Here is an 11,518-nt window from a genome sequence, read left to right as displayed (position 1 = left end):
CTACAACAGTAGTATCTACCGGGCGCTACCAACAATCATGATGACTAGATTACACTGAATTCATAACACGCCAGCTAGAACTTTGTTGAAGCTCAAGATATTTTATCAGGTATGCCCGGCAATATGTACACTGCACTGGCTGCCAATAAAAAAAATGTTAAAAAAAAGAATTGTCTTCAAAAACGTATGTATTGTGTTCAAAAGTCTGAGCACACCCATTGAAACTCCCCGGTCAACCAGCTTTATATGGTATATTTCCAATCGATTTTTGAGATCAAGAAACAAAAGATTACTAACTGTGCCACCGTACAGAAAAGAAAATCAAGGTGGACATTCATTTTCGGTACCAGCAGCCAAACTATGGAACTTGTTTCCACTAACTCTCCAAAAAGAAATAACCTAATGCCTTTCCGCAAACACCTGAAAACCTATCTTTTTGGCAGCCCTTAAGATTCCTCTCTGTGTTTTAACTGTATACTACCTGCATCCCACCTGCGCCAGAATACCCTGGTCTGACCGCTGTGCTTTAAGAAAACTACATACACACATACATACTATCTGATGCATGTGTACAACTGACTCATACGCACAACACACAAGGCACTTTAGATCTGTTTGGGGCTATCACTCAAGCCCTTCAGGGGTATTTTTTTACTTTGCGAGTGCTCACCAAGAGACAAGTTGAAAGGGTAGGAACACAGCATTGGTTGAACTTCGCCTGTTGTATTGTTAACCAACAAGACTGGAAGGTTATTATAGGAGTGATTAAAAAACGTTCACTACAAACACAGATATACCAGCATGTACCAGTAGTTTTTATTTTATTTTCAGTACATCTTTATGACATTTGAAAAATAGCCTTTAAAAACCAATGCAAATAGGGAAGATGGGCAGCTGCACAGAAGGGGTGATCCCTGAACACTTATAAGGACAACGATTTTACACAGCAACCCTTCAATTTACAGGACATAAAAAGAGCATTTGCACATATTCAAAGACAACACTCCCCTGTGTGGTTTAATCATAAATAAATAATCTCTGTATTAACACACATCCTAGAACACCGGGACACATTACGGGATGCACTGAAGTATTGCATATAAACTAACCGATAATCAAATTCATAAAAAGTGTAGTGCAGTTGCTATCTTGCCCTTAGACAAGTACATGGGTGTACACAGTGTACTTTTAAGGCAGAAGAGATGTTTTGTTTAGAGTTAAAAAGTTCCACTTAGCCAGATATACATGTATGGTAAATAAAGGGCGAGGGGAGTCATGCAGGGATATCACATCCCTGCAAACATTGCACAGATGGTTGCATGTCAGTTCGATGTTGTACAGCACTTCCAATCATCTATGTAAAGCAGTGTGTTGAACTTGGTCGCCTTGGCCTAGCTGTAGCTGCTCCCATCAGATTCCGGGCACATCGTTTCCGGGAGGCTTGCCCTTTTCAGAATACAGGACAGAAAGGCTGCTGCAGCCGGAGGAGTGCAATTACAGTGCAAGGTCGCAGAACGGGTGGAAGCAGCTGAACAAGTGCTTGCCTTTAAAACGAGGTGTCGCTGTTTTATTGGATATCTGCACTTTAGTGCCTGTGGCAGAACGATGCTGGAGCGCAACACAGAAACACCGACACAACAAAACAATCCGATTAAAACTGGCCAGTCAAAGTTCAGGAATGCTTAAAGTCAAGGCTACAGAATGCTGACGTACAGTACGCTTCAAGGTAGTGTTCCAGTTACAGTGCCATGTTTAGGAATGTATCGGTTCATTGTTTCTTGGTGCGTTGTGTATTTAGACATCCATGTGTTCGTTTTCATCAGTCCTGTGTAATCTGGCCTCAAATTACAGGTCAAACGATATCAGAAATACACAGTGCACTCGCCCTTGTCCCCCAAACAGTTATGACCATGACATTTAATAACAATTATTTCACTCAAACGTGGACACAAAATAAAGAGTGTATTTTTCATTCAGTATTGCTCCTAATACGTTTGGGGTGAAGTTAGGAAATAAAGATGGGCGAGCAGCCTTTGTTTCAGGACAGAACACATCTTTGAGCACATAAAGGGGTGCCTCCACTTCTCCGGGCAAGAAGATGCAGCTAAGGCCTCACGATTATTCCAGTTGCAAGATATAAATAAAACGCAGCGTCTGTCACTGCTCACTACACAAACGAAACATCACGAAGTACAAATTATCCATTCCCACCATTAATAAAATCTGTTCACTTTATATTAAAACATCTCTAACGTGATTAGGGAATGTTAGGGTGAATTCACAAAGAGGCGCGTTTCCCTTTATTTCTCGGCAAGGGCTCCCGCCTCCCCCGGGCGAGTGTGCAAAGAGGACGTTCGCTTCCGGGCAGCTATTTCAGGAGATTCTGCAGCATGGCCGTCGCGTGCGTCGGCCGGGCTTGCTTGCTCTCGATCGCATTCCGGAGGTACTGGATCCCGCCGCAGCGCTCCCAAATCTCTTCAAACTGTCGCGGTAAAATTTCTGCTCCCCTCTTCCGAGTGAGGCCCGTCTCTTCGAGGCTTAACTCGCACATCTCCATATCGTCCTTTCCTGGAAATTAGGAAAACAGAGGCACGCTGTGTCAGAAGTTCATACCATAGTATGCCAGAATAAATTCGCAAGCACCTTCGGGCACGACACTGCTCATCTCTCTCTCTCTCTCTATGAATTTGGGTTTACACACAACCTCTCACATTTAATTACTTAATATAATAATTTCTCGTATGATAAAACAATTCTCCAACAATACAATGAAAAACAATATCAATAATTCACCATTAAACATGCATGTGTAATTCAGTCCCACATCTTAATAATAAATGATCCTTTGCCCATCCTCTATGTTCAAAACTATTTGCACTACTTCGTCAAGGCTATCGAACTCACTTGTGTCCCAGTCATTGCAGGAAAAAGTGTCTCCAAGAAGATCGGGTTGATCACTAATCTCCCAAAATGGAGGTTTTATGTGTCGCTGTGTGTGTGCATAACACATGCCTTTCACTGTACCCAGTGGCACGCTGAACCAGAAGGCGTTCTCTTTCACAGGACACTTCGGGCATCGGTTGCTGGGGAAACCTTGGGTTGAATGGCAGCTTAATACTTCTTAAGTGCAGAGAAGATGATGGATATCATCATGCTCTCTCATTCCAGACACTATATCCAATCTTACATGGCAGCCATCCGCACCGAGAGTGCAGGAAAATGACTTGCGACATGGAGGAAAAGCAGACATCTATCTATCCATGCGCCTTATCGCCACCATGCATACGCTACATGAAGGCGAATTTAGGCAGGCCATCAACACTAAGAATGTTCATTAGGGGATGCGGCTCTTCGCCACATGTCTAAGCAAGGACATTAGTGCCTGGCACATTTCTGAACATCCTGACTTCGACTTTAGTGATGACTGTTTTTGTACTATGTTCCTGCTGGCTTTGGTATCATTTCTATTTAACAGCGGTAATGCTTTTCATTACTCGATGCCTACCGAAGATGAGGTCGGTAAAACCGGACTGTTATCGAACCCATATACAGGGGTGGACAGGCCTATAGGGAACTCTGGAGATTTCCCGGTGGGCCTCTGCACCCTGGGCCTCTTTTCTTGTGGTATTTCCAAATGTTCTCATAGGAAAAGCATTGGGCTTGCTGAAAATGTGTCTAATGGGGCCACTTTGAACTTTATTTCCAGGGCCTCTTTTGGTCCCCAGTAATTATTTCCAGGGCCTCTTTTAGTTCCCAGTCCAGCCCTGCCCATATATACAAAAAACACCACATTCATTTAAATGTAGTAGAGTGGTCTATGAAAGGTTTCCATTATATAAGTGTTTAAAAGGGTCTAAAACGTGTAACAATGGAATGAGTGACTATTTTCATTGCAACAGACGATTCTATTAAGGGCAACATGATCAATGCCTCTGTAGCACTGGTCACGTGCTAAAGAAAAATACTGGCATTAAGCATTCAGAAAAACGACACTGATATACTGTCCAGATGGATAGCCAAGTTCAGTTTTTACAAAGATTGATAATGTGCCTGGGATCATGGATTCACTTAATACGAAAACCCAGTAAGGGTTTCACAATATCGGCAATGAAATGAGCATTCCCCAGGAGGTGTCATTTAAAAAAAAGTTTTTATAATGTAGGGAAGCAACAGGGAGCCTCTCACTGTTGCCGTCCAATCCACCCCCAAAACAAACCAAACCCCTTCTCCACCTCCCCACCCCCCCACTTATGTGCTGGACTTGAGATTTGTGCTGCGGTCCCGGCACTCCTACGGTCTCCCAGCAAATGGAAAGTCAATTTTCCCTATGGCGGCGGCCCTCATCCTCCTACCCCCTTGGGATATTGGTGTCGCTTGTGCAGCCAATATCCAGAGGGGAAAAAGAAAATATTCGCACCATGGATAAACCCTGGGGTGCGAATAGCTTTCACTTTGACATGGCCTTAAAGGCTGGGATCGGGCTGGCACCACAGCGGGGGCGAAAGCCATATTATAGACCTAGCCCGAGGGCCATACCAGGAGTTATAGACCTTGTAGACTGAGTTAAAGGCCTGAGTGTGTTGAACAAGGTATGCAAGCCCATTGTTAGTCCCCAGCAACCACATGCAGCGTGATGAGGAGGGATGGACAGGGTTAGGAATGAAGCCAGTGAGGCCAAGCTGAATGAATGACAGGGGTGGACAAGCTGGGTTGCGTCTGCCCGTGCAGCCTGTCGGAAGATTCGGAAAGGCGGCCTTGCTCCCCACCCCCTGAAGGTAAGGAGGAGGGGTGAGGGGCCGAGGATTGACTTTGCGCCGGCCACATCTGTCAGGTGTGGCACGAACAAGACGTGGGTCTCTCAACATGGCGGTCCCCATGATGAGGGAGTGCCACCCTGAGAGTGCTGCCCATGGCGGGGCTGTCAGAACATCACTTCCCGTGATGAGATGGAGCGCCACGCTGAGAGCTCTGCCTGCAGCAGCTCTGTCAGCAGAGTGCTCCTGATATGTTGATCCAGGCTTAGAGTACTGCCTGTGGTGGGGCTGTCTGCACGACACTCCCTCTCATCTTGGGAGCGCCAAGCTGACAGTTCAGGAGAGCCCACACGATTTAGAACCCCTAATTGGTTCATTTTCATGCCATAATGGGTTTTCCGAGCCATACCTGCTTGCACGGCCCACAAATTGGCCAATCACTCCCCCGGATGATAATTTGTACGACAAACATTTACATACAATTGATTTCTGTGACATGTATTTGCATAGCTTTTTGAAGATTTTGAAAACCTGACTGTAATTTACTAGAGTCAAAACCCAAACCGAACGCATAAGATGTGAAACATCTGCACTAATGAACATTCCAGAGGCATTATCATTAGATATTTGACTACTAACTACATATGAATTCATTGCCTCTCATCCTATCTTACTGTAACCGGTATCAGGTAATATTATCCCCATATATATGGTCGGCGTAAATAATATCGCCAGGAAGAGGTTGTGGCGATATTATATGGGTGACCATATATATGGGGACAGGGGCAAAAAAAAAAGAAAAAAAAAGTTTGGGGGTTGCGGGGGTGTCCCCCGCATGTTCCATGCAATAATGTCGCCACAAAAAACGGCAATTTTTCGGCGATATTTTTCCATGGCGAGATTTTTGTGCATGGAACCCTGTAACCTGTCTACAAAAGTATGTTATGGAGACCGATGATGTCCCTGAAGAAGGACTGAGTAGTCCATAATATATTGGACTTTTTTCTGTCCCCACATTATAAATTGACAATTCGGTTTCATAAAGCTTGTCTAATGATAAAGCTTTTTTATACTTATTTACACTAATTATGCGAATGGAATGAACAGTTAGTGGATATTCCACTTGAAGAGACGCAACATCAAGGAAAGCTTTCTTGATCATAGATCACATGTTATGTTAATAGCATATGTAAAGTAAACTAATCACAGGGATGAGAAGAACAGTTTATGGGAGGGAGGAGAACATGTCTTCATGGCCTTCCTGAAAGAAAGATGGCAGTTGATGCTCCAGAGAAACTGTAGTATAGGGTTCCAGAGCAAGGGGAGCAGGGTATGAAAAGGGCCAGCCTCCCATTCAAGCCCATTTAAAAAATGAGGGATCACAGCCATTCTGTTCCCTCCGGGAGGCAGAATCCTAATTGGCATATCAAGAAGTATTCTCTCCCTGATGATCCATGCACTTTACTATGAAGGTCCATCTGGACAATGCATGAATTCTAGTGCTGGGGTAAAGTGGTCAGTCTTATGTTTTGAATTAAGTGGGTCACCAGATTTTGCAGCCTTTGGGGCATATGAATCAGGAACTTGGGTGCCACCAAATAGGCTCTGTTAGAATAGTCCAGACGAGAGACCACACGGGAGGGCAGGACCAGATAAGGGAAAACTCTTATGAAGTTGAGGGGGTAGGAAGAAACATGCTGTTAGGAAACGTTTTCCTTTTGCAACTTCCCGCCACTGTCTTCAATGGTAACCCCCACTATATTTGCTTTCTGTCTGGATTGCAACACATTTTTGGAGTCACTGCGGCACTTTTGACTAGCTCACCTTCTTTCATTGTGTTAAAGGTGCACAGTTCTGTCCATATGGCTACTAGTGCAGTGAATGTATCTCCCTTTGATTTTAACTTTTATTTTTAGTCTAGCACAAGCCACCTTCAGTGGGATGCTACAGGGACACGTTGAATGCATTTTCTTTTCTTTGATTAATATCCCAGTTACATCTGTGTACAGAAATTATAAGTTTCTGTACATTAATGCTCCCCTCACGCCGCCCACCGGCGCCACTCCTCAGTCCCCATTGACGCATCTGCAATATTACCAATGCCTAATGACACCAGTTTTATTAGGGGGGGGGGTGGTGGGACGTATGAGGGGGTGGATGGTGGGACGTAGGGAGGAAAGGGGACTAAGGACTCGGAGTACGTTAGACACTATGGTGAGTAATTTATAATTACTCCTACGTCCCGTCCCCTTTCCTCCATACTGTATGGGCAATTAAAACTGAATGTAGCCCCAGGGTGGAGAGGTGACCCCTCCTTAAGAAAACAAGTTCCTTAATACCGCCTGCCCGAATGCCATGTCTGACCTGAAGCCAGCATCCAAACAGTAGTGCTTGCAGAAGGCTGAAAGATTGGCCCAACGTGGCTGCCCTGCTGATGAACTGCCACAGAACGTGCCTATGGAACGCGACACCCGTGGCCTTGGCTCTGATAGCGTGGGCAAGCGTATTTGCCGGAAGTGGTCTGTGCTGCCCCTCATAAGTCTTCTTAATGGCCGACACCATCCATCTTGCTATAGAGGCTTTGGAAGCCCGATATCCTGGCTTTGCCCCACTGAGAGCCTCAGATTTGCAGAAGCTCTTGGTTCTGTCCAGGTAGAACCTTAGAGCGCGCCTAACATCTAGACAGTGCAGTTCCCTCTGAGCATCGTCCTTTGGGTCTGCGAAGAAAGTAGGTAGCACTATCTCCTCATTTAGGTGGAACGAAGGGACTACTTTGGGCAAGAGTGCAGGATGCATTCTGAGGACCACCTTGTCCCTATGAAAGATAGTGTGAGGACTCCGAAGCCACCAGAGCTCGAATTTCGCTGACCCGGCGTGCAGACGTAAGACCCATTGGCTCAAAGGGTTTATGCGCCAATGCGCCCAACACTATGTTGAGGTCCCACACGGGGTGTAGCTTCTTGATAGGCAGGTACAGCCTGGAGAGTCCCGCCAGATGTCTTTTAACCACCAGGTTGGAGGATGAGAAAACATCCTCCTGAGAGTTCCAGTAGGCTCTGATGGCCACCAGATAGGTACGGCATGTGTCTATTTGCACCCCCGAGTGTGGGAGGTGTGCGGAGAAGGATAGCACATCATCCAATTTGCAAGTAAGAGGATCGACCTCCTTAGACTCCGCCCAGTGACAAAACATAGTCCACTTGCCTTTGTACTGGCTGGTAGTCGCATCACTCCTACCACCCTGAATGATGCCTAGGTTAGCCTTCGAGAGACGCAGATGCTTTAATGTGACCTGTTCAGGAACCACGCTGCAAGGGCTAACTTCTGCGGGGCGGGGTGGATGAACGTGACCCTCTGCTGCGAAAGTAGATGAGCTGGGCCCAGTGCAAGGTGAATCAGAGGTTAGTCCGAAAGGCTGAGCAGCTCTGAGAACCATGGCCTTGCCGGCCACGACTGAGCTACGAGAATGATACTGAGGTGCCGGGACTCCCTTATCTTGCAGATCACACTTTGTACCAGGGGAGCGGTAGGGAAGGCATATGTACATGCCGTTCCACTGTATCTGTAACGCATCGCTCAGAGAGCCTAGACAATGTCCCTGCAGGATCCAAACTGGGGGTCCTTCCTGTTGTACCAGGTGGCAAAGAGATCCACCTGTGGATGACCCCATCTGTCGAAGATCCCCCGAAGGACCTGATGGTTCAGTTGCCATTCATAATTGTCTGCACCCAACCTGCTGAGCCTGTCCGCCTCCAGTTTTGACTCCCCCAGGAGGTGGATCGCCATCAAGTGCATGTTGTTCGCCAGAGCCCATTCCCAAATGTTGACTGACAGGGTGCATAGAGGAGGGGAGCTGGTGCCACCCTGCTTGTTGATGTAATACAAGCTGGTGGAGTTGTCCGTTTGGATGAAGATCATCTTGCCACTGATGAGGCACGAAGGCCTTGAGAGCCAGCCAGATGGCCTTCAGCTCTAGCCAGTTGATATGGTCTGCATATTCCTAAAGAGACCAAACTCTGTGGACACTGTGGTTGTCCAGGGTGGCTCCCCTGCCCTCCAAGCAGGAGTCTGTGATGTCGGAATGGTCTGCCTATCCTAAAGTTGCAGTCTCTGCTCCACCAGACAAGGTCCTGGTGGAGAAAAGGAGGAATTCTGACTAGAACCGTCTAGGAACCCCGCTCCCGACTCCATGAGGCTGCAAAGTGCAGCTGTAATCTTCTCATTTTGAGCCTTGTGTAAGACACTGCCAGAAGGCATGCCGCCATGATACCTAGGAGGTGCTAGTACCACCATGCTGAGGTCACCTCTCTGCTGAGAAAATGACTTGTGGCCCTGTGATGGCTTTGATCTTTTCCTCCGAGGGAAATATTCTCTCGGAACTCGTATCCCATATGGTTCAGGAACGGTAGACTCTGTCGGCTCCAGCTGTGACTTCTTCAGATTGATGGAGAATCCTAATTCGTGTAGTATTCATGAGGGCGGAGGAGGTGGGATGGACCTCCTCTGGGGATCTCGCCCTGATGAGCCAGTCGTCTAGGTAGGATAGATATGGTGCCCCTGGGCCCTGAAAAGGGCTTCCACTGCATTCACAAGTCTGGTAAAGACCCTGGGGGCTGAATAGAGACCAAATGGTAAAACTTTGTATTGGAAATGAAAGCCCATGATCCTGCACCTCAGGAAGGACCGATGAGGCTGCCAAATCGGGACGTGCAAGTATGTGTCCTTCAGATCCAGGGAGCACATCCAATCTCCCCTGCACAGTGTCTTTGCAATAAGCACTGGGATAACCATCTTGAACCTTTGAAGTGGAAGGGAAAAGTTCAGGGTGGACAGGTCCAACACAACTCTCAGGCCAACCTGGTTCTTCTTGTGTATGGCGAAAATTCTGGAGTAGAAGCCCATGCCCCACTGGGAGGCTGGGACCACTGCTTGACTCTGAACGAGTGATCGAATTTCTGCCAATAGAGTGTAAATCCACATTTTATGCTTGGTGTGGTAGTTATCATATGAGCAATTCATCCATTATATCATCCATTGACCATGTATTCATTTATGCATTCTACTAGAAATAAGCCACATTTTACAGGATAGGTTTTCCTTTAGCTATAATGGTTCCATGTTTGCTGACAGCCATGCATTTATATGTAATTATGTATACTGGTCATATTAGTATAGTGCTTTTAGAGTGCTTCTAGGAGCTAGACAGAAAGCTGCTCTGTCTCTTTGTCCATACTGAACGGGTTTCGCTGTGTGCAGAGATTCGTTGATGTACAGTGTGAGGAATGGAATGATAACAACTGCCTCTGCTCTCTGGCCTAGTAGAGATGGCCTTGTCTTGGCAGGAGCAGACGAAGGAAGGAGGGAATGTGCCTTTTCGGTGAAAAGCTGAGTAGGGGAAAATTGGTTTTGGGGTTTGCAAATATGCCGTCTCCATCTCCATGCTATGAGCAAAAAAAACATTATATGCATGTCCTGTCCTTATGTAAATGTCACAGTGAACTAATATCCATGTATGCAGATAGACAGACTGTCTCTAGGAGAGAAATGCTTTGCTAGTGGAAAAGTATGTACTGCGACATGAAGACATACAAATGACCAGATTGCCATTTGTGTCACTGAAATGTATAAACCATGCCTATGCTTTTTAGATCGGCCCTCTCCCCCTCTTGCCCACCCAGTCTTTGCAGTCGGGGCTTCGCAGTTACATTCTCGTGGGTCAGTGAAAGGCGGTGCAGGAGATCGTTCACATTAGAGGGGAGTCTTTTGGATGAATAAGGACTCTGATTAGAAGAGCTGTTTTGTTAGGCAAAGGGAGCTGTCTCATTAGGAGCACAGAGAGCTGGCTGTGTGGGGACAGAGAAATTCTATTTAGGGGTTTTGATATTTGCTAATGCTAGGCAGAGCATTACTAGAAGATGCAGTAGGTTAGGCGCAGCTGGTCTGAGAGCATTGCTAGGAGAAGCCGGAGGTGCTGGGGTAGTTGCACTTATGTTTAGAGAAGTGCTGATTTGCTTGCTTATGTAGTAATTTGCAGTGATTTTATCATGCAATGCAAGGCATGAATAAAGCGTATTTTGTTTGGAATTGAACCAATGTGTGTGTTTCTTTGTGGTTCTCTGTGTTTCATTGTGTCTCATTGTTTCTCTTTTTATGGTTTGTTTGTCCCATAGCATAGCATTGCTGTAGTTTCTCAGATACATCTCAGTAACACAGTGCACCATTATTTGTGTAGTTTCACAAGAGTTGTTGTCCCAATCTGTGGGAGTGCAGGAGAGGAGGGAGGGCAGGGGAGGGGAGGGACCGGTAGGCAGTAGCCCGTGGACACTACTGACAGGATCCAGGGGCCAGAGAACCTTGCGAGCCAGTGCTGTGTGTGAAGGGCAAGCCTGCTGACCGCCCCACTGGATACAAGTGGACCCGGATCGGCATGTCATGCCTTTTTTCCCTCTGAGGCTGGGGCTGAGGAGGGAGACTAAAATAAGCCCTTACTCCCTGCCTTGTGCTGTTTGCGGCGGTGTTGACTTGAAGATCGGCACGGCTGCCTGGACCGTCGTTCCTGGAAGTTCCGGAACCCGCCATAGGCCCGCCCCTGGCTGTATGTCTTGGGTGTGAACTTCATGAGGATAGAGAAAGATTTCGCAGTCTGGGAACTGTTCTTCTTATCAAGTTCCTCATTGGTGGTGGAATGAAAGCGGTCGCTACCCTTGAAAGGAAGGTCCAATATGCGCTCCTGGACGTCCGGGTTTAATTTGGTAGCCTGTAGC

The 11,518-nt window shown here is 46.6% G+C and overlaps 1 protein-coding gene across 8 annotated transcripts in view; it reads right to left on the bottom strand.

The window, feature by feature from the left end:
* Window positions 1-794: 794 nt before the first annotated feature.
* Window positions 795-11,518, bottom strand: part of MYO6 (myosin VI) — a 1,279,197-nt gene continuing 1,268,473 nt past the window's right edge. For 7 of the 8 annotated variants that reach the window (XM_069606276.1, XM_069606277.1, XM_069606279.1 and 4 more), the window contains one exon: window positions 1,941-2,568. In XM_069606276.1, coding sequence (XP_069462377.1) covers window positions 2,369-2,568 — 200 coding nt within the window. In that variant the 3' untranslated portion in view covers window positions 1,941-2,368. Of the gene's footprint in view, window positions 2,569-11,518 lie in introns of all 8 variants that reach the window. The other variant, XM_069606282.1, reaches the window with a different exon arrangement.

The sequence above is a fragment of the Ambystoma mexicanum genome, chromosome 4p, assembly GCF_040938575.1.
Source record: "Ambystoma mexicanum isolate Mex_15411 chromosome 4p, UKY_AmexF1_1, whole genome shotgun sequence".
Taxonomy (NCBI): Eukaryota; Metazoa; Chordata; class Amphibia; order Caudata; family Ambystomatidae; genus Ambystoma; species Ambystoma mexicanum.
Note: the sequence above shows the minus strand (reverse complement) of the source record. Positions and strands in the feature narration are given on the sequence as shown.